General features: G+C 46.7%; 1 protein-coding gene, 1 long non-coding RNA gene and 1 pseudogene across 2 annotated transcripts; 2 read left to right on the top strand and 1 right to left on the bottom strand.

Moving 5' to 3' along the window:
- Window positions 1–14,411: 14,411 nt before the first annotated feature.
- LOC125539698 lies at window positions 14,412–17,303 on the top strand (annotated as a pseudogene).
- Window positions 17,304–17,330: 27 nt separating this feature from the next.
- On the top strand, window positions 17,331–18,101 carry LOC125539700. The gene is made up of 2 exons (XM_048703209.1): window positions 17,331–17,473; window positions 17,888–18,101. Exons 1-2 carry the CDS (start codon window positions 17,331–17,333, stop codon window positions 18,099–18,101), a joined length of 357 nt encoding a protein of 118 aa, XP_048559166.1.
- A 2,968-nt stretch (window positions 18,102–21,069) lies between these two features.
- On the bottom strand, window positions 21,070–27,364 carry LOC125539701. The gene is made up of 3 exons (XR_007296962.1): window positions 27,131–27,364; window positions 26,139–26,363; window positions 21,070–21,330 (listed from the first exon to the last, which is right to left on the bottom strand). It is a non-coding gene; the product is annotated as an uncharacterized LOC125539701 (long non-coding RNA).
- Window positions 27,365–27,848: the final 484 nt, after the last annotated feature.

Genomic DNA, 27,848 nt, shown 5'->3' on the forward strand with positions numbered 1-27,848 from the left:
ATCATGGTTGCTCGATAGCGGAGCTACAAATCATATGACCGGAAGCAAGGACTTGGTGGTGGACGTGCACAAGGTTCCATCTATGCCCACCAATGTCGAGTGGGGTGACGCCTCATCTTCTAAGGTATTGGGACTTGGCAAGGTGGTCATCTCTCATGATCTCACGATCGAGAAGGTCATGCTTGTTGAGTCCCTTGCATACAATTTACTTTCCGTTCGTCAACTTGCAATCATGGCTTTGCCACTTTCTTTGATATCGATACCGTGGCCCTCTTGTGGAGCAAGACTCTTAAAGTAGCCTTTGTTGGGCATGTCGAGAACGGTCTATATGTGATTAACTTTTTGGAGCGACCCACTAAGACCGTGACATGCCTAATGGCTAAAGTTGATGTGGGATGGCTTTGGCATCGCCGTTTAGCCCATGTCAATATGAGATCTTTGCAAAGTATCCTAAAGCGGGACCATGTCCGTGGACTAACGAATTTTAGTTTTGCTAAAGATCGTGCTTGCAGTGCCTGTATCAAAGGAAAGCTACATGAGAAGGCTCACCCTCCCATGACTATCATTTATTCAAAGAGGCCTTTGGAGCTCCTTCACATGGATCTCTTTGGGCCTCCATCCTTCGATAGTCTTGGAGGTAGAAAGTATTGCTTGGTGATTGTGGATGACTACTCAAGGTACACGTGGGTGTATTTCTTCAAGAGGAAGAGCGAGACCCAACAAACCGTCATTGACTTTGCCAATGAAGCACAACGTCAACACAATGCAAAGATCTTGACAATAAGAAGTGACAACGGCACCGAGTTCAAGAACTACACCTTGGATGAATTTCTTAGTGATGAGGGAATCAAGCATCAATATTCCGCACCATACACCCCTCAACAAAACGGTGTTGCGGAGAGGAAGAACCGGACGTTGATGGATGCGGCAAGGACCATGATGGCGGAGTTCAAGTCTCCGTACAACTTTTGGGCCGAAGCCATCAACACCGCGTGTCATGCATCAAATCGGCTCTACCTCCGCAAGGGTTTGAACAAGACTCCTTATGAGATACTCACCGGTAACAAGCCCAACCTCAAGTACTTCCGGGTATTCGGGTGTAAGTGTTTCATTCTCAAGAAAGGTGTTCGGTTGTCTAAATTTGAGGCTAGAGCTTATGAGGGCATATTTGTTGGTTATGCTACAAACTCTCATGCTTACCGTGTCCTCAATAAATCCACGGGACTTATTGAGGAGACGTGTAACGTGGAGTTTGATGAGAATAACGGCTCCCAAGTGGAGCAAAGTGGCACTTGTGATGTAGGTGATGAAATTCCTCCTCAAGCCATAAGAAGAATGGGTGTTGGTTTCATCCTACCCATTGAGGAACCCCTTGTGGCCGAAGGAGAAGGACAATGCTCCACTCAAGTGGAGCCATCACCAACCCAAGGCCCACACGCTTCCGAAGAACAAAGTGAAGGCCCTCAACTTCATGAACAAGACCTAGGGCAAGATCATACTCAAGACGGTGTTGACACACCAAGTGATGCTCAAGGTCAAGTTCTCTCCCCCGAGCAAGTTCAAGACCAAGAACAAGTTCATGACGATGCTCAAGATGATCAAGTAACCGCTCCTCAACTCACCACCGAGGAGGAACTAGAGCGTCGTGCCGCCAAAGTTGCTTCCAAGCTCTCCACCAAGGATCATCTCATGACGAATGTGCTTGGAAGCTTAAGAAAGGGGGTAAGCACTCGTAGACAATTAGCAAATTATTGTGAGCATCACGCGTTTGTCTCTTGTGTGGAACCTCACAAGGTCTATGAGGCGCTCGAAGATCCGGATTGGCTCAATGCCATGCATGAAGAACTCAACAACTTCGAGCGCAACAAAGTGTGGAGATTGGTGCCAAGGCCAACGGGGAACCACAATGTCATTGGAACCAAGTGGATATTCAAGAACAAGCAAGATGCCCATGGGATTATCATTCGCAACAAGGCTCGTTTGGTAGCACAAGGCTACTCCCAAGTCGAGGGTATCGACTACGGTGAAACCTTTGCTCCCGTTGCTCGTCTTGAATCCATTCGCATGTTGATTGCATATGCTTCTCATCATAACTTTAAGTTACATCAAATGGATGTGAAGAGTGCTTTTCTTAATGGTCCCATTAATGAATTGGTGTACGTCAAGCAACCCCCCGGGTTCGAGGATCCCTACTTTCCCGATCATGTGTATCAACTCGATAAGGCACTCTATGGCCTTAAACAAGCCCCACGTGCGTGGTATGACCACCTTACCGAGTTGTTACAAGACCGTGGGTTTGAAGTTGGGATAATCGACCCCACTCTTTTTTACTAAGAAGGTCAAAGGGGAGTTGTTTGTGTGCCAATTATATGTTGATGATATTATCTTTGGTTCTCCTAACAAAGCTTTCAATGAGGAATTTGCCGCTCTCATGACCTCAAAGTTCGAGATGTCCTCCATGGGGGAGTTGAAGTTCTTTCTAGGGTTCGAAGTGAAGCAAAGAAGAGAAGGAACCTTCATCAATCAATCCAAATACACTCAAGACATGCTCAAGAGATTCAAGCTAAGTGACGTCAAGCCGGCTTCCACTCCAATGCCCACCAAGTGCCAACTTGACTTAGATCCCAATGGTAAAGTGGTGGATCAAAAGGTATATCGTTCCATGATTGGATCCTTGCTTACCTTTGTGCATCTAGACCGGACATCATGTTGAGTGTGGGAATTTGTGCACGGTTTCAAGCCGCACCTAAGGAAAGTCACTATGTGGCCGTCAAACGAATCTTTCGATATTTGGCTCATACCCCAAACTTTGGCTTATGGTACCCAAGAGGATCAAACTTCAAGCTTGTAGGGTACTCGGATTCCGATTGGGCGGGAGACAAAGTGGATAGGAAGTCCACTTCCGGAGGATGCCAATTCCTTGGTTGCTCGTTGGTAAGTTGGTCTTCCAAAAAGCAAAGTTGTGTGTCTCTCTCGTCCACCGAAGCGGAGTATGTTGCGGCCGGTAGTTGTTGTGCACAACTCTTATGGATGAGGCAAACTCTAAAGGATTACGGTGTCACTTGTGACAAAGTGCCTCTTTGGTGTGACAATGAAAGTGCCATCAAGATTTCTCTCAACCCGGTGCAACACTTCAAGACGAAGCATATTGAGATTCGGTATCACTTCATCCGGGATCACATTAGGCGAGGAGAGATCGAGCTCAACTATGTCAACACTCATGACAACCTTGCAGATTTTTTCACGAAGCCCTTGGATGAAGCAAGATTTTGCGAGTTAAGGCATGAGCTAAATATCATTGATTCGAGCAATGTTGCTTGAACCCGTGCACACCCTACCACGCTCAATTTGTTGTCTAGTTTAGGTGTAGGCATGGACATAGGGGGGGTGTTGTTCTCTCAATGAACTCTCCCTCCCCCCATTATGCATAAATTGATCAAGTCTTTCACTTTAGCCATTGTTGATGGCACGTGTGCTCAAAAGACGAGTTTTAGTCATGGGCCCAAGGTTAAAATCTTCGCGGCGCCATACCTCTTGACTCAAACATAGGTGGCTTCGGCCACCGCCCTCTCTTGAAGAGAGGTTTCTTGGCCTCTTGCTGGTGTGTTCTTTTGCTTTTCGTTGCGGGTTTTCTGTTTTTTTGAGCTAAGCCATGTAGTCTAGTTGCCGCGGTGTGCTGGGCGGTACTGCCGCTGCTGGCGAGTGGTACTACCGCTGATAAGCGGTACTACTGCTGGTGATGGACGGTACTACCGTGCTAAGAGGTACTACCGCCACACCAGTGCGGAACTACCGCTTATGAGCGGTACTACCGCTCCCCAGCGCGGTACTACCGCTGCGGGGCGGGGCCAGGGGTTTTTATCGGGGCAGGGGGAGGTTTCTTCTCCCCCATACCCATTCGCTCGCCCCCTCGTGCCTATCCCTCTCTCCAGCACCGTTCCGCCGTGGAAGGGCTCCTGTGGATCTCCTCCTCCGGGGCGTTCCTCTCCATTTCCTTCGGTGGAGTCAATCCCCACCTCGTCCTCTTGCCATGGATGCCGGTATTGCCCACGTTCCTTCTCTCTTTTGGTCTTGCTTTTAGATCTTGTGCTTAGGGGCAATGGTGGTTGCATCTCTAGATTTTTGGCTAAATCTAGGCTTGAGTTGGTTGGAGAAGGCAACTAGATCATCTAGATTGATGTTTGGTAGGAATATTTTTGAATTTGGTAGGCCGGTAGTGCCGGATCTGTCCACGGTAGTAGGAAACCACTGTTTCACCGCCTCGCGCTTTGAAACTGCTGTGTATCCGCCTCAAGCCGTACTACCGCTCCCTTTGGAGCGGTACTACCGCTTGGCCTAGGGCGGTACTACCGCTCCCTTTGGGGCGGTACTACCGCTTGGGGCGGTACTACCGTGGGCAGGTCACGGTACTACCGCCGCATGCCAATTCCCATCATTCTCCTACCTTCCCTTGATCTTTTTGTTGTGTTTGTTGGCTTATGCTCGTTTCTTCTGGTTGTTTTGCCTCGTTTTGTGTTTGGCTCCAGGTGATGACATTTCCGAGCAGCAAGGTCGCCGTATCAACCCCAGGCGTGCCACCTCCAAGCGCTACCGGACCTCAGAGCCTGCCGGTGGTTCCTCGAGCACCCAACCGCCTCTAGCAAGTGCTTCTGCAACTGTTCCTCCACCTCCTCAGCAATCGAAGCGAGCCGCCAACAAGCCAAAAGGGAAGGCTGTGACTGAGATGAACAGCAAGGAGTTTTGGGAGAAGCGTCGCCGCAACCCCTATACGGTGGACCAAGAACCCACTTTGGTCAACCGTCCGTTCTGGAACCGTTTTCAGTTTTCCATCTACTTTGATGTGATCAAGGCCAAGAAGAATCTCTATGTTGATGTTCGCTCCATTGACACCGATGCTATGGAGAAGGATCCAGAGTACTTTGGAGAAGCCTTTCAGATGTGCACTCAGCTGAACATTCTCAGGATCATGCAGTTCAACAAGGATTTCAATGCGGATTTGTTGGCTCAATTCTATGCCACCGTCCATCTTGGAACAGATAGCGACAGGACTCTGACTTGCATGACCAATGGCAAGCGGCTTTCTGTCAAGTGGTGGGCGTTCATGGAGTTACTTGATGTGGTGGATAACGGGCTTGAGACTCCTGTCGGTTTCCGTCCTCACCGCCATGTTACTTCCACCCACAAGCAAGCCCTCTGGCCCTACTGCACTGTGAAGGTTCACCCTGTCACCGAGAAGAAGACCTACGAGCTATGTCCGTATCTGGACATTCTTCATCGCATATTCCGTGAGACTCTCTTCCCTCGCATTGGGAATCTGGACCAGGTTCACTCCTACCTCGTGGACATGCTCCTTTTCTGTCAGCATGAGAAGGAAGCAAACACTGGAGAGAGCCTGGATATCTCTCATGTCATGTGGTCTGAACTTGTATCTGCTGTGTCTGAGCGCAAGTGTCCTATCTATGGTCCCTTCATCATGAGGCTCATTGAGAGGGCTTGGGCACAGACTTATCCCAGAGTGCTGCTAGAAACTGGAGAGTTGGTGTCACATGAGATCAAGCGTCTGAGGAAGAAGGACAACTGGTCAGCGCCTCACACAGGGGGTCCTTCTGCTACTGCTGCCACGGGGGGCCCGTCTGCTGCTGCTTCCATGGGAACTGAGGGTGAGGCTGCTCCTGATGCCCACGATGAGGACGTTAGCCACTCCAGTGCAGAACCATCTTGGGCCTAGAAGCTCAAGCGCAAGATGAAGAAGCTCTTCTGCATGGAGTCCCATGGTCAGTACATGACTCATGTGGCGGAGAAGAATGCCAGGACGCGCCACAAGGAGATCATGCGTCAGTTGGGAGCCACAGTTGTCAGTGGGTCTGAGGGACAGATCACTGAAGAGGAGGACTGGATTCATCAGAACTGTCACTGGACCGACTCCGACGCCGAGCACTTTTCAACCCACGATGAAGATGCAGAGATGTGATGTTCAGGACCTTCCTCGCCCATCACCTGGAGTCGTAGTGTCCCTCTCTGCCCTTTTTTGGTGTCTCGATGCCAAAGGGGGAGAGAGTTTAGGGATTTGTGTTTGCGAGTGTGTCTTTGTGTCGTTCGTTTGCTTTCTCGTTGTTGGTTTTGTTTGGTTTTGTGCTTGTGAGACCTAAGTTCCAGACATATGGTGTAAGACATATGCTACCTTTGTTATCTTATCTATGTGTTATGCACCTCGGTATCTTATAGCTTGCATGCTTATCCTATCATATATGTTGTTCTCATACATCTTGCTTAGGTTGTTGGTCTCTAAAATATAGGGGGAGCCGTGATCCTAGTATGTGTGCCGTGCAGTCCAAAGCACTTATCTAGTGTGCACAACATCTAGGGGGAGCCTATCTATTTTTTAGAGGCGTGGGTTCTCTTGCATTCTATGTCATTACTCTTTTCTGTGCAAATCCCGTATTGTCATCAATCCACCAAAAAGGGGGAGATTGTAAGGGCATATTTATACCTACGGTGTTTTGGTGATTGATGACAATGCATTTGCGGACTAATCAGGTGCTTTGAGTTCTTTCAGATATTCATCCTTCGGCACGAAACGATTATTTCCCCTCGGCGCTCTACTTAAGACGGTGTAGCTTCCTTCGTGACTTTGTTGGTGGACTAAGTTTCGTAGTAGTCACCGTACTATCAAGAGGGGATCTGCTTCGGTATGGTTTGGGTGGAATCAACACGTACACGTTCTTCTCTCACCCACCGTTTCTTTCCGTCTCTCTGGAGCTTCTCTTTTCTCCCCTTTGTGTTTTTTCCTGGACCTAGCGGTAGTACCGCTGAGGCTCACTAAGCGGCAGTACCGCTCCTCGGAGCGGTAGTACCGCTTTATGGCCTCAGCTGCAGTACCGCTGCGGCTCCGTGCTCCTACCGCCTCGACTCGAGTGCGCATTTTCTCGTGTCGGGTTTTACGGCACTAGCTGCAGTATAGCGGTAGTACGGCTGAAGCTCAGTAAGCGGTAGTACCGCTCCTCGGAGCGGTAGTACCGCTGGTTGGCCTCAGCCGCAGTACCGTTGTGGCTCCGTGCTCCTACCACCTCGACTCGAGTGCGCATTTTCTCGTGTCGGGTTTTACGGTACTAGCTGCGGTAGTAGTGGCGGTAGTGCTGCTTGTGAGCGGTAGTACCGCCCTGCCTCCGCGGTAGTACCGCTCTGGGTCCCAGCCCCAGCCCCTTCTCTTCTAGCGCGGCAGTACCGCTGAGGGGGAGCGGTAGTACCGCTTATGAGCGGTAGTACCGCCCTGCCCCCGTGGTAGTACCGCTCTCTGCGGGGCTGAGTGGGGGGTAACGGTTGGATTGTTCCCCCCACTATAAAAGGGTGTCTTCTTCCCCCCTTTGACCTACCTCTTCCACCATTAAAGCCCCATTATTGCTCCAAGCTCCATTTTCGCCCGATCTCACTCCCTAGCCAACCAAACTTGTTGATTTGCTCGGGAGTGGTTGAGAAGGCCCCGATCTACACTTCATCGTGAGATTTTTGATTCCCCCACTCATCCTTAGCGGATCTTGTTACTCTTGGGTGTTTGAGCACCCTAGACGGTTGAGGTCACCTCGGAGCCATATTCCATTGTGGTGAAGCTTCGTGGTCTTGTTGGGAGCCTCCGATTAAGTTGTGGAGTTTGCCCCAACCTTGTTTGTAAAGGTTCGGTCGCCGCCTTCAAGGGAACCAATAGTGGAATCACGGCATCTCGCATTGTGTGAGGGCGTGAGGAGAATACGGTGGCCCTAGTGGCTTCTTGGGGAGCATTGTGCCTCCACACCGCTCCAACGGAGACGTACTTCCCCTCAAAAGGAAGGAATTTCGGTAACACATCCTTGTCTTCACCGGATCTACTCTTGGTTATCTCTTACCTTTACTTGTGCTAGCTCTTTAGTGTTTGTTCCCTTGCTTGCTTGTGTGCTTGTTGTTGTTACATCATATAGGTTGTTCACCTAGTTGCACATCTAGACAACCTACTTTGATGCAAAGTTTAATTTGGTAAAGAAAAGCTAAAAATTGGTAGTTGCCTATTCACCTCCCCCCTCTAGTCAACCATATCGATCCTTTCAGCGGCCGAGCGGAGGTCGACGACATTTGGCCGACCACGACAGTCTCGGAGCTCTTGGACGGATAGCCGACTTCCCCATGTTGAGGAGCACTTCCGGTGGCTGTTGCCCACCCCCTCCCGATAGCCGCAAGCCACTGACGACTCTCCAGCTGGATATCTCCTCCTTGCACACAAGGTGTTCGACGAAATAACTACCAAGGGAAGAAAAATAATTTCGGGTTTTATGCATTTGTAGAACTATAGCTTGGTAGGTAGTTTCGTATTGTAGACGAGTTCATGCGACTCCAACTATTACGATGATTCCTCGTCGGTTGAGGAATTTGATTTGACCGAGGAGGAAGATATTGCTATGATTGTGATGATGCACAAGAACAAGAAACCGAAGCACGGAGATTCGATTTTTGGCCGTGAGTTTCTATGGAAAGAAAGGAAAGAGGCGGGCGACCGATTGTGGGGCGACTACTTTGCCTCAAGACCTCACTATCCAGAAAGGTATTTTTGACACCGGTTTAGGACGTCCATAGGCTTGTTTCTTCATGCAAACAATTATGTGAAGGAACATGACCAGTCCTTCATTCAAAGGAGGAACTGTGCCGAAGCTCTTGGACATAGCACCGAGGAGGTCACTGTTGCATTGTGCATGATGGCTTATGGTATTCCGGTAGATTCCATTGATGGCAACTTGGCAATGGGAGAGAGCACTTCAATTTTCTCCGTCAAACAATTTGTGAAGGTGGCTGTGAAGTGTTTGGTCCTCAGTATTTGAGAGCACCCAATGCTCAAGACACGACGAGACTTTTGGAGACGAACAAGGCCCGTGGGTTTCCAGGCATGCTTGGCTCCATTGGCTGCATGCACTGGAAGTGAAAGAATTGCCCCTGAGCATGATATGGACAGTACAAAGGACGCAACCATCATTCTTGAGTCAGTGGTGGATCAGGAGACATGGATCTGACAATGCCTACTTTGGGATGTCTGGATCTTGCAATGATATCAATGTGTTGCATCGATCTCCTCTCTTCACCAAGTTAGCTAACGCGGAACACACATGGGCGACCTTTCAAGCAAATTGGTGCATGTACAACTTTGGGTATTATCTTGCGGATGAGATTTATCCAAAGTGGGGTACTTTCGTCAAGCCAGTTCCCAAACTCCAAGGTAAGAAAGAACTTTACTTTCACAATGCTCAAACAGTTGCTAGAAAAAATGTGGAGAGTGATTTTGAGATTTTGCATGCCCATTTTGCTATTGTGCGAGGACAGACTAGGTTTTGGGATAAAGATATCCTATGGTACATCTTGACAGCTTGCGTGATCTTACACAATATGATCCTAGAAAATGAGCATGGTCAAGATTTAGACTATAGCACCTATGACCTCATGGGGATTTTGGTTCGGTCATGTCGGGTGCAAGACCGTTTTCATCGCCTTCTTGAGGTCTACAATAAGATTCTAGATTCCGATACACACGAAGTACTCCAAAAGGATGTGACAGAGTGGTGGGCATGGCATGGGCGACAACAAGCATAGTTTGCATCTCTATGTTTGTTTCATTTATGTGCTAAACTTTGTCCTTGAGCTTCATGAACAATTTATGTTGTGGATTTGATGATCTATGAAATAATTTGCTGAACTATGCAACAATTTGTAGTTTGTCTGAAATTCATTTGAGATGCATTTGAACTTCATGGGCGTGTCATGGACTGTTTCTTAGATCTTCTTATGTCTAACGAGTATATGCGGCAGAAGAATGGTGAGAAGGCTTACCAAATGAAGTTTTGACGCATGTTCTATATTCAGACATTATTGTAAGTTTACCTCCCGAACTTGAGTTTCTTCTCCACTTAGTTGTATTGATAGGTAGTCAACTAAATTAGTTTTTGTGACCATTTTTTTAACATGTCCAGATGCTTCTGATGAAACCAAATTTGGATCATTCCCAACATAAAACAATTTTCTCAGAGCTCAGTATTGGATATAGGCTAGAGAGAGTTGGATTGATAAGGTTTCTTTCCCAAAAGAAATTTAAAAAAGTTCTCCATAAATTATTTTTTACTTCAATCACACATTATCTTATCAACTCCCCAAAACAGTTCCACATCCCTTGCCCAGTGCAGAGAAAACCCAGAGGACCAACCAATTGGTTCCTTGTTGCAAATTTCATCGATATGAGCTTCGACATTCTCAATCCTGACATTGATTCACACAAAATTCTGACGCCAATTTCAACTGTAGTATACAATTTCAAAATGCTTTTCATAGCAAGCTATCCTCATTGCCCTTTCTTCATTATCTAGACTTTTGGAATAAGGCACATGAAAGTGCCAAAGTTGGAAACAAGGTTTATTATCCCCTTTGGATGCATAGAGCTCCTTGGTTACACACAAATCTCTCTTTCATTTTTTTTGTTTTAGCGCAGACTATGCTGCATGCACCAACTTTTGTGTCATTGCAATATAGGGAATCTGTTGATACATGCATCTATGTGTGGAAGTACTTGACAAGTTACAACGACATTGCAGCTAATATATTCTCAAAATTTCGTGCCATTCTTTTATTTTCCAATAGTCTTCCAACTTTTTCCTTTTTGCTGGATTTGCAAGCTTCATATCTTGTTTGAATCTCATTTTTACTACAACGAGATGCAGTCTTCATTTCTTCCTTTGTTTACCCAAGTTAATCTTCAGCTGAATGTGCAAGCTTTTCGAGAGAAATTTGTGTTCCAATACTTGACAAACAAGTACAATAGAATAAAACTACCATTTGTCAAAGATTTCATAGAAAAACACGTAAGTGTGTTATTCATTCAGTCTTCTTACTAATGTTTGACACTTATGCAGTGAGTTCAGTTTTCCTGTTCATGTAGCTTCAAAACTTGAAGTAATTTAGTTTTCTGCCCCAAATTGTTGCAGGTCTTGGACCTGTGTTGGAGTGACTGGGAACTGTAGCATGGGAGAACTTGAAGTAATGCGTCTTCCAAAGAATATGAATTATCGTATTCTTCTAGCTCTGTCAATTATGCATTCACTTTTCTGCTCATGTAGCTTCGACACTTGAAGCAATACAGTTTTCTGTTCCAAATTGTTGCAGGCTTTGGACAAATTGGAACTTATACCATGGGACTTCAGCATGGCAAGCAAAACAACTTAAAGTAATGCATCACTAACAGGCAGTAAGAAGAATATTGGGTTACAAATGGAAAATGTAGACTGTTTTTTGAGAAGTTAGCAAGCTTCAGTTCATCTATATTTGAGAAGTTTGTACTTTGTGAGTGAATGTTTACTATCCAGTAATTATCATTTTTCAAATGACTAGTTCGAAACTACCGGGTAGTTGTTTTACAATTTGTGCTGACTCAATGATTACTATTCAAAATATAAATACTTAGTATGTAGTTTTAATCCCCTGCCTTTTTGATTGAAGAATTTAGTACACTTTGTTCTTCAGAACAATATTTTTAGTGACTTTGTGAATTTCACTCAAGTGTACGTTAGAAAATAAGAAAGAATTAATTTATTATGCACAAATTACTGGGAAATATGTACATTTTCCAAACCGGAAAGAAGAAAATGTACTCTTAGTTGAATGTGTCCAAAGGAAAGAAGTAGCAAATAAAGAAGAAAAGGAAAGGAGGAAAGAAGAAGCAAAGAAAGAAGGAAAAAGAAGAGAGGAGAAGAAGAAACTGCAGGCGCAGCAAATTTGAATTAACTGCTTGTTTCCGCGTTCAAGTCCCGATCGGAAGAAAATGTACAGGACGCTAACTGGACCGGCCCAGTCCTGCGTTCCCTTCAATGTTAGTTTCCTCTCGGCTCGCGTAACATGAGAAATAGGGGGGAAAATCCTATATGCCGCTCATTGCGGCAAACTGCCGGCGCTTCGCACAGGCGAGCGACCGAGCAGCGACGCAACGGGCTGGCCCGTTTAACCGTCCAGCGCTCCCGGTTTTGGGAACCGGGTTCCCACCTGGGTTTTTTCCGGTTTTGGGAACCTTCTAGAAGGTTCCTGAACCGGTTTTTTTTCCTTTCTTTTTCTATTTCTGTTTCTTTTACTTTTCTTTTTTGTCTTTCAAGTTTATGTTTTCTCTTTCAAAAAAATGTTCGCGCTTTTTCAAAAATGTTCGTGAACAAGTTTGTTCAAAAAATGTTCTTTTCATACATAAATTTGTTCTCAAGATTCAAAAAATGTTCATGCTTTAAGAAATTGTCCAAATTTGTTCTTCATTTTAAAATTTGTTCTCAAGATTCAAAAAATGTTCATACTTTTAGAAAATATTTATGTTCAAATTTTGTTCTCAATTTGAAAAATTGTTCTCTAAATTCAGAAAATGTTCGGGATTTTAAATGTTTGTTCAAAAAATGTTCTTTTCCTTCATAAATATGTTCTCAAGATTCAAAAAATGTTCATGCTTTAAGAAATTGTCCAAATTTGTTCTTTGTTTCAAAATTTGTTCTCAAGATTCAAAAAATGTTCGTGCTTTCAAAAATTGTTCGCGCTTCCAAATTTGTTCTCCATTTCAAAATTTGTTCTCAAGATTCAAAAAAATGTTTGCACTTTAAAAAATTGTTCGCGCTTCCAAATTTGTTATCCGTTTCAAGTTTGTTCTCAAGATTCAAAAAATGTTTGTCAATTAGAAAAATGTTCAGGGAATTTATACAATTTCTTGTTTTGAAAATTTGTTTGTAATTTTGAAAAAAAATCGAGTTTTCAAAATATGTTCTCTGTTTCTTTTTGGTTTTTATTTTCCTTTACTTTTTTGTTGTTATTTTTCATGTTTCTTTTGTTTGAAATTTTCAAATATTTGTTCTCAATATTAACAAATGTTCTCATGTTCAAAATTTGAAAAAATGTTTCGTGTTTCAGAAAATGTTTTGGAATTTTAAAATGTACTTATTTACTATTTCAGAAAATGTCCAGTAAATTTAAAAAATGTTATAGGTTTCAAAATATATTCATGATTTCAAATTAATATTTCATGGATTTCAAATTAATATTTCATGTTCGTATTTAAAACTCCTACAGACAGCATGTCCGTACCAGTACATTGTTCTTAATAGTCTGCGCTGCGCATATGTCACCAATGTTTGATTGGTCTGTTGGCTATTGTTGCGTCCCCAATAGCATGAGATCCAGGGTTCGATTCCTAGTAAGCGCCGGCCCAGGTCAGACTCCTTCTGTGCGTTTGCTCGACTCCTTGCCGCAGCGAGCGGCGTATAGGAGCTCCCAAATAGGGGCGCCCCACCCCTGAATTCCCTAGTGGACGCTCATTGCGTCAAGATGTGGTTGTTTCGCAACTAGCGAATCCACGAAGTGATCGCAGTGGGCCGGACCATGTAAGTTGTTTAGCATGTAAAAATATCCTGATTTTAAGAAGGTTCCAACTCCAGATTTTTCTGATTTTAGGAACCTTCTAAATGGAACCTGAACGACTTTTTCTGGTTTTCTATTTTTATATTGGTTCTCTTTTTATAGTTTATCTATTTCTTTTCTCTTTTCTCATTCTTGTTGATTTTTTTTATTTTCTTTCTTCGTTTTTTGATTTTCATGTTGATTTTCTTCTTAATATTTTTTTCGAAAATTTCAAATTTTCAAAAAATGTTCCTCTTTTCAAAATTTATTCACAAATTTTAAAAATGTTAAAGTATCAAAAAATATGCAGTAATTTCAAAAAGTTTCCTGTTTTTATTTTTTCCACAATTTAAAAAAAATGTTCAGGAATGCAGATATATGTTCCTTTAAAAAAATCACAAATTGGAAATATTTATTTTGGAAAAAGGTTCAGGAATGTTCGCGGTTTATAATTTTAGTTAAAAATTCGAAAAATGTTTGTGTTACATACAATGTTCAAGAATTTCAGAAAATGTCACGATTTCAAATTTTCTTCGGAATTTCATGAAATGTTCCATGTTTTCACGGTTTCAAACTTTGCTCAGTAATTCAAAACACGTTCGTGTTTCAAAGTAATTTCAAAAAATGTTCACAATTTCAAATTTTTGTTGGGAATTTGATGAAATATTCCATTTTTTGGTAAAAATTTCTATAAATGTTCGTGGTTTCAAATTTTTGTTCCGAATATCAGAAAATTTCCACTTTGCAAATATTTGTTCAGAAATTCAAAAAATGTTCACAGTTTAAAATTTTGTTCACAAATTCAAGAAAAGTTTTTCAAAACCCAAATAATTTGTGCAATTATTCTGGATTAAGAAAAAACAATTATTCAAAAAAATTCCTATCTCCGAAAATTTCTTCAGAAATTCAAGAAATGTTGGCACTTTTTATAAAGATATGTTAGAAAAACCTTCACCCCAGTAACTAATTTCGGCTTGCTCAACAACAAAAAAATTGGTTGACTACAATAGTGGTTCCGGTTCGCTACAGTAGAATATTCTGGTTCTACATCTACTTTAGTTCTTTAAGTTCTTTGCTGCTCTATTATCAACAATACTTGTAAACTAGAGTGTTTTTTTTTGTTTGTTTGAGAAACTGTTAACTTGAGTGGCTAGGAGGGTGTTCTAATCCTGTACCACGCGCGTCTCCTATTTTATGCTATTTTTTCCGTCCCGCGGTAGAACTCGATGGGCCGGCCCAGTCAGGATTGCCCCGGCCCAGCCAACTTTCTGCGTTCGTAATCCCAGTGTGGTCTTCCCCCGGCCCAAACCTGTCCAAAGCACACACGCGGAAGAGGACCCCGTGGAAGGAATCCCGAGCGGCGGCGCAACTCTCGTCTCTCCCGAGCGAGGTGACAAAAGCGGCGGCGAGGGGGCGGCGGGGACGAGTGGGCGGCGGCGGCGCAACCTACCTCGAGGAGGAGGGCGCTCCCCAGCTTCGACGAGCTGCCACCAAGTCCGGCCGAAACCCTAGCCTCGGCTTTCCCCTATCTCCCCCGCCCTCTCACTTCGGAGAAAAGGCATCTCCGGCGACGAGATCTTCAGGCATCTCGAGGTAGTTGTTCGCCGTCGTCCGCGAAAACCCTAGCCGAATATTATCTGTCTCTCCTCAAATGTCGCCTTCAAGGTCGAGACTGCTAGAGTGTATTTGGAATTATCATCAATTTTTGATAGATAGGCAATGCTATGGTTGCTGGTTGTTGTTTTTGCTGGACCATCAGTCATTAAAATTTTGGTATGGAGGTGTGCAGTTAAGTTTTTCAGTTGACATGCTGGTAATGGTTAGAGAATTGTGCAATTTGTGTACCATGATATGCACATGCATCCTCATGTCATGTTAATACTTCTTTTTTTTCATTTCAAGGATGCCCTTCTGCTGTGCCCTGCTCTTGCTAGTGCTAATGTCATATGGCCTTGTTTTTCTCCCTTTCATGATTAAAATCCAAATGTTTGATTCACTCTGCTACTCTTTTAACACCCCTGCATGCATGTCACAACAGCTGATCATGGAGGGTTGGTAAGGACGCCGTCGAGGTTGGAAGTTTGCTTGCCCAGTAAGTCACTCTTGCGCATTTAGTATATCACCTCGTTCCATTTACTCAATGTGACTTCTCTCAGGAAAATTGGAACTAGAGTGCAGGTGACTGAGTTTTGAAAGTAAACTAATCCTTTGCCATCTGATCTGTTGTTTTGCAGGGTTCAGTTCCGCGCCCAATTGCTTCTGTCAGTTGTTGTGTCTCTCGTCCTATTTCTTCTATAGTCTTTCAACTCCACAACATTGTTTGGTATGTGCTCCGCAACAAATGACTTTACTGCCACCGGTCAGCAATATAGTGTTGTGGCACATGTTGGTTGTTTGCCATTTCTTTTCAAGTAACATTGACTCCGCTGCATTATCGCCTTACATATGCAGTCCTCTTTTACACCCAGTTTCGTAACACTGAATTTCACTTTATTCTATTTACTCTCTATATTTGTACACAGACTCGATATGGTGAGACCAGTTCTAAGGGGCAGTCGGAGTAAAGATGACTCAAACGATTGGGTTTGTGGCAAATGCAAGGCCACAAACAGGTCATTTAAACTTATGCTATTTGATGTGCCAAGGTTGATCTGCTCTTGCGGTAGAAAGGTATGTACTTGTCAAAATAACCGTTGTTGTTTTGGTTCGACTAGTGTCCATCACTCCATTTATTGAACTAGCATTCCGGCAAAATGTTCTTACCATATTTCTATTTCTTGTTTGGTGGAAAATTGTAATCTGGCTTCTGAAATAGTGCCCAGACTTCCACTTCAACATGAGAGCTATAAAGGTTAATGGACGCCGCATTGCCCGTAATACGAAAATACAGAAAGGACGTAAGATTTTCTACGCTTGTACTTGAGTAAAAAGACAAGTAATATGCACTTGATTGCTTTATTTATAGTAGTTGTTCCTTTTGTAGCCACATGTATTGCAAATGCATATGCAGTAGCAACAGAAATCAAGCACTGCATTAGAGAACTGCGGCACAAAAGAGACCCTGCTGACCTGCCTGAGTTAAATGCTAACAATCTGGTGGACAATCTTGCAAAGAAGTTCCCAAATCAAGTTCGCAGAATGAAGCCCCCACAGAAACTTGTTCACATGGGTCTCATTTTGAAGGACAAGGGTATCAAGGCAATGGTAACTTGATAAAAACTAGTTTATTCTGTATTATATGAGATTGCAATAACGCCTCATTCATTTTTCAAATGACTCATTTGTGCAATGCAGGTTGGGAAAAAGTATTATAAGATATCAGACATATCAACTATCGAGAGCAATAATCTCCAGGCTATGCTTAACGCAATTGGAAACGGAGAGCCTTTGGTGGCAGGGGTCCGTGTAGGAAAAAATCTTTGTAAATTGAAATGGTGCCAGATTTATAAAGCACCATCTAAAAAGAAACACTGGGAGAAAAATAAAGTAGTGAGAAACCATTGTGTCGTTCTTATTGGCGGTGGAAGTAGGAGGGGGCATATTTTTTTTATTTTTTGAATTCATGGCGCAACTTTTGTGTTCGCTTCTTTTCCAAACAGCCGAATTGGCATGTGTTGGAAAAATTCGCCAAGGGAACCTTTTCCGGAGCGTCGTTATGTTATGTCGCCAAGAGGACGCAGGTCTGTACACTATCCATCTTTCCTTTTACATGTACCCATCTGCTACGTTCATATACGGATGAAATAAAATTCAATGTTCACCTGTAGGAAGAAGTTTCGTGGATGAAAATGGAACCTCCCCAGAGATATGCAGGCACAATAAACTCCTTTTGGATGGTCCAGCTACTGCGGAAGAAGATGAGCAAGCAATTGATAATTTAGAAGTAAGGAGCCTCTTATTTACAGAAGATGGTTTGCTGCAGATATTTGTTATCTTCTTATTTGTTTTGTAAAGTACTTTTTGCAAATAATGCCCTGCCATTTTCTAGGATGCAGCACTGGACGATGATGATTTCGATGACGAGGATTGGCAGGAGATGGAAGATGAGAAGGTAAATATATTTTATTCCTTTGCTGCCAGGTCTTAGTTCAATTCTGTGACTTAGTAATACAAACACGTATTCTTTGGTTGTTGCTACACTTGTTTGTTTGCTAATGATATACTCCCTCCGTCCCAAAGTAAGTGTCTCAACTTTGTACTAACTTTAGTATAAAGTTGTACGAAACTTGAGACACTTATTTTGGGACGGAGGGAGTAGCATACTATGGGCCTTATTTGTCTGGAATGTAATATCTCCAGCAAGGGGTTTGCAATTATTTAGGATGAAGTACTAGATGATGAGATAATCCACATTATATTTTTCATGAGCAGTCAAAAGTAAAAAGCTCCCACATTGTATTCTTGCGCGACTGAAACTTGCTCTTCATAGACAGATGTTGATACGGTCATTATGTGTCTTAACCAGGTTGGCGGACTCTGTTGAGATGAGTAGAGCTGTCACCTCTGGCTCTACTTGCCTGACCACTGAGGTGAAGTCTGTGGAGATGCACCGCGAGTCCACGCTGGAGGCTGTGCCAATTGACAATGGTGGCCTCAACGTCAAGAATATTCATGTGAAGAATCTCAAGACGGCAACGAGCCTGCCATGGTCTGGGAGCTTGAGAGCGAGCAAAGTCTGAGAGAGTGAGTGAATCGCGCCATTTGCAACCGATCCTAGGGATCTGGGTCTTGTAGATACCAGTTTTTTGCTGCCTATTTTGTTCTTCCAACTTTATACTTGTGAGCTGCATGAATCTGGGTTACACTAAGTGACGTTGTGTTTTACTTAATTAAGTTTAAGCTGGAACATTCCCTGAAACAGGGATCTGTAGACCATCACCTAATGATTCTCAGAAACGATATGTCTTCTAGGTAGTTATGAAAATGAATTTTTTTGGCTCTAACTGTGAGCGCCATTGTGAAATGGAATGGTTATTTTCCTTACTATATTTGTAGATGTAATATCATTATGAACCTATTATTTTTTCAAGACCACGTAAGAGAATTACGCGCCCTTTGTAATAAGACGAGAAGAGGTTAGTGTTCATATAGTACGTACAAGCTAGCAGAGCACACAACGCTCGTCTAGCACCGCCCAAAGGCAACTCAAAAGGAACTACTCGCGGCATTCCCTGCGCTGCCGTGCTAAGGGCATCTCCAACCGTTGCCCCCCCCCCCCCCCCCCCCCCCCCCCCCCCCCCCCCAAAAAACCCCCCCCCCCCCCCCCCCCCCTCCCTCCCTCACCGGACGCATAAAAATCGCCCCTTGGGGCGAGCCGGCGATACACTCGGCGCTGGGGGCGGTTTTGCGCCAAGTTGTCGCCCCCAGGTGCCGAAATTGGCCCACTTTGCAGCCCAATTTCGGCGAATAAACGGCCCATATGGGCGAGAATAGGCCCATATTCGGCGTGGTTTCGTCGTGTCTCGGCGTTCAATTATCAACACAATTATTTCTTATCACATATTTCATCATAGAAAAATCAAATACTTCAACAAAATAGCACAACAACAAATAGTTCAATACAAATTATATAGTTCAACAAATAAAAACTTGTATTTCATCACACGGCGTCCCCCTTGAGCCTCCATAGGTGCTCAATCAGATCTTTTTGCAGTTGATGATGCACCTGTGGATCTCGGATCTCCTGACGCATACTGAGATAGGCAGTCCAAGTTGCCGGTAGCTGGTGATCAACTTCGGCTAGAGGACCCTGCCTGTAGTATGGTTCAGTGTCAAACACTGGGTCTTCTTGCTCGCTCTCGATGATCATGTTGTGCAAGATGACACAACAAGTCATGATCTCCCACATTTGATCTTTCGACCAGGTCTGAGCGGGGTACCGAACAACAGCGAATCGAGATTGGAGCACACCAAATGCCCGCTCGACATCCTTCCGGCAAGCCTCCTGAACTTTCGCAAACCAGGCGTTCTTGCCTCCTGGCACAGGGTTTGAGATCGTATTCACAAATGTCGACCATCTCGGATAGATGCCATCTGCTAGGTAGTACCCCTTGTTGTATTGGTGCCCATTGATCTCGAAGTTCATCGGAGGAGAATGGCCCTCAACGAGCTTGGCAAAAACAGGAGAGCACTGCAGCACGTTAATGTCATTGTGAGTTCCTGTCATACCAAAGAAGGAATGCCAAATCCAGAGGTCCTGTATGGCTACCGCCTCAAGCACCACACTGCAACCGCCTTTGACGCCTTTGTACATCCCCCGCCAACCAAATGGGCAGTTCTTTCATTTCCAATGCATGCAGTCGATGCTTCCAAGCATCCCAGGAAATCCTCTTGCTGCATTCTGGGCTAGGACCCGAGCAGTGTCTTCCGCGTTGGGTGTTATCAAGTATTGTGGCCCAAACACTGCCAACACTGCCCGACAGAACTTGTAGAAACACTCTATGCTGGTGGACTCGGCCATGCGCCCATAGTCGTCGAGTGAATCACTGGGAGCTCCATATGCAAGCATCCTCATCGCTGTCGTGCACTTCTGGATGGAGGTGAATCCAAGAGCACCAGTGCAATCCATCTTGCACTTGAAGTAGTTGTCGAACTCCCGGATGGAATTCACAATCCTGAGGAAGAGCTTTCGGCTCATCCGATAACGGCGCCGAAATGTTCTCTCGCCATGAAGTGGAGCATCGGCGAAGTAGCCGGAGTAGAGCATGCAGTAGCCTTGCAGACGATGCCGGTTCTTTGCTTTCACCCGCCCCGGCGCCGAGCCACCTCGCCGCGGCTTTTCATTGCTCGCCAGCAGCTGGGCGAGGGCGGCGAGCACCATCAGATGCTCTTCTTCCTGGACGTCGGCCGCGGCTTCCTCCTCCAGCACCGCGGCGAGCTCTTCCTCCTCATCCGAGTCCATCGCCGAGACAGGCAAAACGCCGAACACCTTGCGCTCGGTGGGCGTGTACCCGCCGTTAAACCGCGCCTCCGCGGCCGGAAACGGCGGCCGGAAACGCCCAGCTGCTGTGGGAGGGGCTGCCGCGGCGAAGCGCTGCTATTTTCCGGCGGGGAATGGCTATCTAGCGGAGTAGGGCGGCGGCCGTCGCCAGGATATAACTAGTGGTGGCCGAGGGCGCGGGGGGTGCGAGGCGAGTCGGGAGAAGAAAACCTTGACTTTTCCCCTGTCGGTGTGGGCCAGGCGTGCTTTTTCCTAGCGCCGGAGCCCCCAACGGCTCCCCAGCGCGCCGGGTTCGGCCTGTGACCGCCGGGCGGAAAAAAGGTCCGAACCGGCGATTTTCGGCGTCCTGGGGCGCGACTGGGCCGTTTTTTCGGCGCCGGCGCCGAAAAAGTGGCCTGGGGAGGCCTGTTGGGGGCGCGGCTGGAGATGCCCTAACTTCCATGGCTGTGGCTCCGCTAACATACGCTCGAGTGCCAACATTATGGACCTATGAACTATTCCCTCCGTTCGGAATTACTTGTCGTAGAAACAGATGTATCTAGACATATTTTAGTTCTAAATACATCCATTTCCGAGACAAGTAATTCCGAACGGAGGGAGTACTACTTAGTATAATGGTTGATTTTTCCATTTGGTGAAGTGACAGTTATAACCATGTTTATTAGAATAAAAAAATATCGATGTAGAAGTGGCACAACGAAGCAAGATTATTGCAACCTATATATGCAATGCTAGATAACCCTGTAGTATCTCGCGCCAACCTTTGGCAATGTATAAGCTTATAATGTAGTGGTAAACCAAAACAATAAAGGCAGCACGCACGCACGCATCTCTTACCCAGAATTCACACTAGTAGTAGCTTCCATCGTGATTTGTATATGTAGATTCATGACATGACTGATCCTCCCGATACGTTTGGACCAAACAAATTTATAACTTAACGGCCAGAGTGACGCTCGAAACTCCAACTGAAGAATACACACAAAAGACAATCACGATTTTACCCTACTCCAAGGTCAACAAAACAAGAGAATAATAAAATAAAAATGACAGCATATGATGCGGTTTTGTTTTGGGATATGGGCTCGAGGCCAGCGCTACTATGAACTACAAAAATGACAACGTAAGATCGCTACAGCCGATTTCAACAGACACACCACTCGCTCTGAAAATTGTTTCCATTCCCTAGAAAATGGTGTCCGCTAGGTTTCACTAATCAACATGAATTTGATCCACTAAGTTTTTTTTTTCTTTGCTAGTGAATTTTATCCATTAAGCTACCATAGTGATCAAAGGAACCCGTCCCGTGTATGGGGCGCTCGCAACAGCACACTGCCTGTTGACTTCAAAACTCCCCAATCAAAATAGCTAGCATCGTCATCTCTGAATATAATCACCGTGCTTGATGAATGAAAAGTTCCTTTCCCGCAAAAAAAAGGAATCCATCCTGAGCAAGCATTAAAACTTGTGGTTGAGCCTCAAAAGCACGACCTAGATTTTTTATATCACTTTGTACACAAGGAGGGTCATTTTGTGGAAAGACGGATGTTTGAGTTGCTTATTAACCATATAGTCACCAATAGAACAAACATAAACTATCATTATATGGAGTAGAATATGGAAGCTCCCCGTAAAAAAAAAGGTGTGGTTAACTGTCGGGGGACTAATCCACGAGCACCTATGGGACCGGCGGACCGAGTCCCTTTCGGTTCGGCGGGGGCGAGGGGCGCACGAAGAGCGCATCGAGGCGAAGCACACGAGCAGTTTACTCAGGTTCGGACCGCACGGATGCGTAAAACCCTACTCCTGCTTTATGGTTTGTATTGAGTTCTTGCTCGGGAGCGAGGAGTGCTACAGTACACCCCAGCAGTTAACGAGACCGAGCGTGAGTGTTCTCCTCCTCCCCCCGGGAGCTTCAACGGCAGGTGACTTGCGATCTGTTGCGGCTGCCGCTTCCCGGTAGATCTTGTCGGCGCAGATAAGAGCATCCTTCTTGTCGCCAGGGATAGAGATGACGCTTATCGGGCCTGGCATCTTCAGCATGTTGTATGCGTAGTGAAAGGCTGCCATGAACTTGGCGAGTGCTGGACCGCCGAGTATCCCATTGTAAGGCAATGGAAAATCGGCAACGTCAAAAGTGACCTTCTCAGTCCTGAAGTTTACCTCGTTGCCAAATGTTACTGGCAACGTGACCTTCCCCTTCGGCTTGCTTCTTCCCGGGTTGATTCCTTGGAATGTGCCGGTCTCTTCAAGCTCGCTGTCAGGGATCTGGAGTTTTTGGAGTACAGCGGAGGAGATCAGGTTCAAGCCGGCCCCGCCGTCAACTAGCATCTTAGTGACCTTGAGGTTGCGGATAGTTGGTGAAACCAACATCGGCAAGCACCCGACCGCAGTTGTGCGATCAGGGTGGTCCTCAATATCAAAGATGATAGGCGTGCTGGACCATTTCAGAAGCTTGCGTGACTCGACAGGTGGTTCCGCCGCATTGACTTCCCGCACCCACTGCTTGAGTTGGCGGTGCGAAGTATGCAGAGAAGCACCGCCGTCAACGCACAAGACCTCTGTGGCTTTCTGGAACTCCTGCTCACTGGCCTCGACACCATCCATGTCTTCGTCGTCGTCGTCATCTTCATCCTTGTCGCGGCCGCGAGGAGGTCTGTCTCCTTGCCGCTGCTTGGCCTTGCCGCGGCGTCCTCCCCGGCCGGCGCGCTTCTTGCCGGATTCTCCAGCGCCTCCTTGGGCCCTCTCCTTGTCGCGTTGCTCGTATTCAGCCTTTTGCTGCTGGACAAGCTGCTCGACCTTCTTGCAGCTCTGGAGGTCATGGCCCTTGGTGCGGTGGATCTTGCAGTACTGCTTGTCGGTGCCGTCCTGCTTGTCGGCGACCGCCACAGTCTGGCAGTTGGTGCATGCGGCAATCTCCTTGCCGGAGCTACCAGCTTTGGCTTTCTTGGCGCCACCTTCGTTGCCGGACTGCTCAATGACTAGCACATCTTTGCCTTTCTTCTTCCTGTTGTTCCGCCGCCGGTTTTTCTTTGCCGGGGCAGCATCCTCGCTGTCAGATCCTCCTGCTCCTGTATTCTCTCCGGGGAGTTTCCTCCCTTCCTCAGCACGTGCACACTTGTCGGCTAGGGCATACATCTCACTGACGTCTCTGATCTTGCACATCGCCATCTCCTCCCGCATCCTGCGGTTACGCACGTTCTGATGGAACGCGCTGATGACCGCGGCAGGGTGGACATCTGGGATGTTGTCCTGTACACGGCTGAATCTCTGAATGTACTTGCGCAGGGGCTCTCCTTCCTTCTGGGCGAGCAGATGAAGGTCACTCTCTTGGCCATGAGGTTTGTGGCCGCCTGTAAAGGCGCCGACAAACTGATGGCATAGGTCTGCCCAGGAGGATATGGAGTTGTCCAGCAAGTGTATGAGCCAGGACCTGACGTTGGGCTTGAGCACCAGCGGGAAGTAGTTGGCAAGGATCTTGTCGTCCCGCCCCCCGGCAGCCTGCACCGCGATGGTGTAGATGCTGAGGAACTCCGACGGATGAGACTTGCCGTCGTACTTCTCTGGTACGTCTGGCTTGAAATTCTTCGTGCTGGGCCACTGGACTTGCCGCAGCTCACGAGTAAACGCAGGGCAACCTACCGCGTACGGCAAGTCGCCTGGTTCCCCTGGCGCATGCATGTCGACAGAGGGCCCAGCGCGCTGGTCCGATTGACGTCGCGCTTCTCTTCGGCGCTCGATGCGAGTACGAGCGTCTTCTTGCTGTCGTTCGTGAAGAACTTGGCGCTGATCGCGACGAGCTCGTGGATCTGATGACGCAGTGGAGTCGCTGTCGAGGTGGATCCGGCGAGTCGTCGATCTTGGCCTTCGGGGCGGAGAGTGCACAGTGGTTGCACCCCCACCGGTCTTGTCGCCACCGGCTCGTGCCTGGCTGACTTGCCGCGGCTGCGACGTGCTCGGCTGCCGTTAGGTGTCGCCGTTGGCGAAGCCGATGAGACTCTGAATGGTGGCCCTCCAGTCGTCGATCTTGTCTGCCATTGGAGGGTAGTCCAGGAGCAGTTGAGTTCGCGCCAAAACTTCCGCTGTAGTGGCGGGTGGCGGTGACGAACGGTGCGAGGAGCGGGATATGCTCGGACTTCTAACTATGTTAGAAGGAGCAGTATCCCGTCCAGGCGACCCTGCCTCGCTCGTGCCAGCATGTTGGCGTGCATGCTGGTCTTGAGCACTCCGAGATCCACCAGCTCGATCTTGGTCCAGTAAACGCATGGTACCGTGAGTACCATGACGCTGCCGGTCCCGCGCCTCCTGAGATGGGCGCAGTGCATGTACGGACGCCGAGGTCTTGGAGTGCGCCCGGTCGTTGTGGGAGCCGGCTACACCGCCGATGGACAGCGCAGCCTTGTCCTTGGACCTGGCAGCACCGTGAGCTCCCTCGTCGACGCCCGTTCTTCCGCCGGCGTCTGCCCCATCAGCCGTTTGCTCCGGCGGTGGTGGGTTCGGCGCGGACGGAGCAGCCGCCTCCGAAGCCTTCTTCTTCGGCGGCATGTCGATGAAGATGATGAAGATTTAGCTCCTGTGAACGCCGGATCTGGTTCACACAACCTTGACACCCCCTACCTGGCGCGCCAAGGATGTCGGGGGACTAATCCACGAGCACCTATGGGACCGGCGGACCGAGTCCCTTTCGGTTCGGCGGGGGCGAGGGTCGCACGAAGAGCGGATCGAGGCGAAGCACACGAGCAGTTTACCCAGGTTCGGGCCGCACGGATGCGTAAAACCCTACTCCTGCTTTGTGGTTTGTATTGAGTTCTTACTCGGGAGCGCGGAGTGCTACAGTACACCCCAGCAGCTAACGAGACCGAGCGTGAGTGTTCTCTTCCTCCCCCCCTCTACGTTGCGCATGGGCCTCCTTTTATATGCTCAAGGGGTCACCGACAGGTGGCAACGTAGACAAGGGTAAAAATGGAAAGGTGTTGCGGTTGGTACAGCTACCTGCTACAGTGTATCATACCTAACCCTGACGGCAGGGGACCAGGGCATTAAATGCCCGTCCGCGTCGCCTAAATAGTGCAAAAGGGACCGTCAGGGACGCCACCGCTCGCCACGATGGCAATCTTGTCAGCGCCGCTTGCCACCGCGCACCGCTGGCTGCACAGCCTCCCGCCACGTACGCCTGGAAGGGTCCCAGAGCGACACGTTGGTGGATGTGCTGGAGCGCGGACACAGAGTGGTGGCTTGCCGCGGCAAGCGCCTTGCCGCGGTCGTTGTCTTGTCGCGTCCGGGAGCTTGTCGCTCACCGGGCCTTGCCGGGACGCGTGGCGCGTCGCGGCAAGTTCCTTGAGATGCCTTGGTTGGCCTTCCCGGCAAGCTCCTCTTGCCGGGGTCTTGTCTCCTTGGCTTGGATACTTTGTCCTTGAATGGCTCCAAAGGAACCACGGAGGACCTTGGCGGTCACCCGGCAAGCCTTGCCGCGGGATGCTGCGACTGCCCGTGCACAAGTTCGGAATACTAGGGTACCCCTACTCTAGTACACCGACATTAACTCTCAATCGACTGAGATTTAATCAAGGCTCAGTCAATGATGTAGTATATACGAGAAAAAAACTATTTTTTTTATGCAAATCTTCATATAAGATCAAAAAAATATAGCAACGAAGTGTGAGACTTAGCAAAACTTAAAAAAAGGATGGAATATGGAAGCACATATATATGGTAAACCAAAAAGCATCGAGTAGATGGAAAATAAAAATAAACTCATGAGTTACGTTTCACTTACTTCCGAAGCACACATAGCTTTGCTTTTGTATACAGCAATGGAAAATGACTTAGTAAGATGCCATCCTCTGTTGCCCAAAGGACGAGCTCCACGTAGGCAGTTCTGCTCGGAGCCTCAAACGATGAGCATCTGACACTTTTGGCTGCAGTTGTCTTCCATGCATGAATACTGTGCGGTGTTCCCTCCTAAAAAGATCCCGTTGCACCCTGAAGAACTCCTTCCGAGCTTGCACGTGCAAGGAACAAGTTCAGTCAACGGCCATAAAAACAATCAGTAAACTTTGCAAGGAAGCTAGACGTCCCTGGCTTCAGTTGCCAAGATAACTTCTTACTAGGTAGTAATAAGCATCTTTGCGATACAGAAGACATTGCTAGCTATTTTCAAGAGCAGTCCAAACAGAATAGCATCTTTGGGATTCAGAGGACATTGCTAGCTCTTTTCAAGTCCAAACAGAACAGCATCTAGCAGAGAGGAGCAGCTCCACAAGTAGCTTGGTTACAGAGTAACAATCATCACAGTCCTAATCAGAAGTTCAAAATCAGCACAGAGTTTCCAGGCACAAATTATGCAAGGAGCCGCTAGAACAAATTTCCGAGTGACTAAGAAGATGTGTAGGGTCAAACATAAGGTCATTGTCAACAATGTAGCACATACACATTGGAGGCCGCTACATAACTCTAGCCAATGCCCAGTACTGCCCGTCGGGCGAGGAGAATAAAACGAGCCAAGCAATGTTCCCGCCGGTTGATCTATCGGTTGGTGCAGTGTTTTTGCCGCTCGGACCAATAGAAGAATGAATTTTATCACTTAGAATTTGACTCTAAGAAGCGACCGACAAATTTTATCTCTTGATCTGTTCTGTCGTGTCCAAGATCTGATGCAAGCTAGAACGGATCTACTGGTTGTTGAACCCCCTAATTTGCAGCTTGGACGCAGCAAGAACACAAGACAACTCGGCCATCAAGAGATGGACCAAATTCGCGAGCACATACCTGCCAGGAGGGTGAAGATGATGATGCCGATCCGGCGATCCCCTCCTCGGCAGCGGTGGACGAGGAGCGGATCGGCTCAGTATGTTGGCTGCTGTTAGCTCACGGCAGTTTTTTCTACTTGCTAGTACACTCTACACAGCTGCCAGTAGCTACAGAACAATTGAAGACGCCCCCGTAGCGAGGGTCCGCAATATGGTGCAATGCCTTTCACATGCAGTGCAGTGGGAATAAAGGCAATGCATGTTGCTTTGGTGCAGCTCAGGCACAAGGACAATGATATGGTACCATTCATGATGCATGCAAGTCCGTGACCGGCCTTTCTAGTTTTTTTTTCCTTTTTTTTGAGATGGGGCCCTTCTCGCCTTGGAACGTGTGTGTCCTCACCCCCTGATAAAAGTCGCATGTCACGCTGGGTTTTATAGCTCAATCATTTTGGTACGTGACTAGCACATATGCGTGTGCCTTTGCAACGGAGGAGAAAATTAGCATAAATTTATTGAGGGTCATATATGCAAACACGAGTCCCGTTTGTTGTAATGAGAGAGAAAATTGATGCCAATTTATTATTAGTAAGATCATATGTACAGGCAAAACATCAGTGTGTGGCTACGGACAACAACATCATATTTTTAGGTATAAGATATGGGGTCGATTAGTGCCCAACGACTTTTATGAACGTGATGTGTAATGAGAGAAAAAATGCCGCATATTTAGTAAG

The sequence above is a fragment of the Triticum urartu genome, chromosome 2 (assembly GCF_003073215.2).
Source record: "Triticum urartu cultivar G1812 chromosome 2, Tu2.1, whole genome shotgun sequence".
NCBI classification, from domain to species: domain Eukaryota; kingdom Viridiplantae; phylum Streptophyta; class Magnoliopsida; order Poales; family Poaceae; genus Triticum; species Triticum urartu.

Excerpts from the sequence above, each read along its gene's own strand:
- LOC125539700 (XM_048703209.1), top strand. The coding sequence starts at position 17,331 with ATGGTTTGCTGCAGATATTTGTTATCTTCTTATTTGTTTTGTAAAGTA. Across the intron at positions 17,474-17,887 it reads AGGAGATGGAAGATGAGAAG|GTTGGCGGACTCTGTTGAGA; the intron begins GTAAATATATTT and ends TGTCTTAACCAG.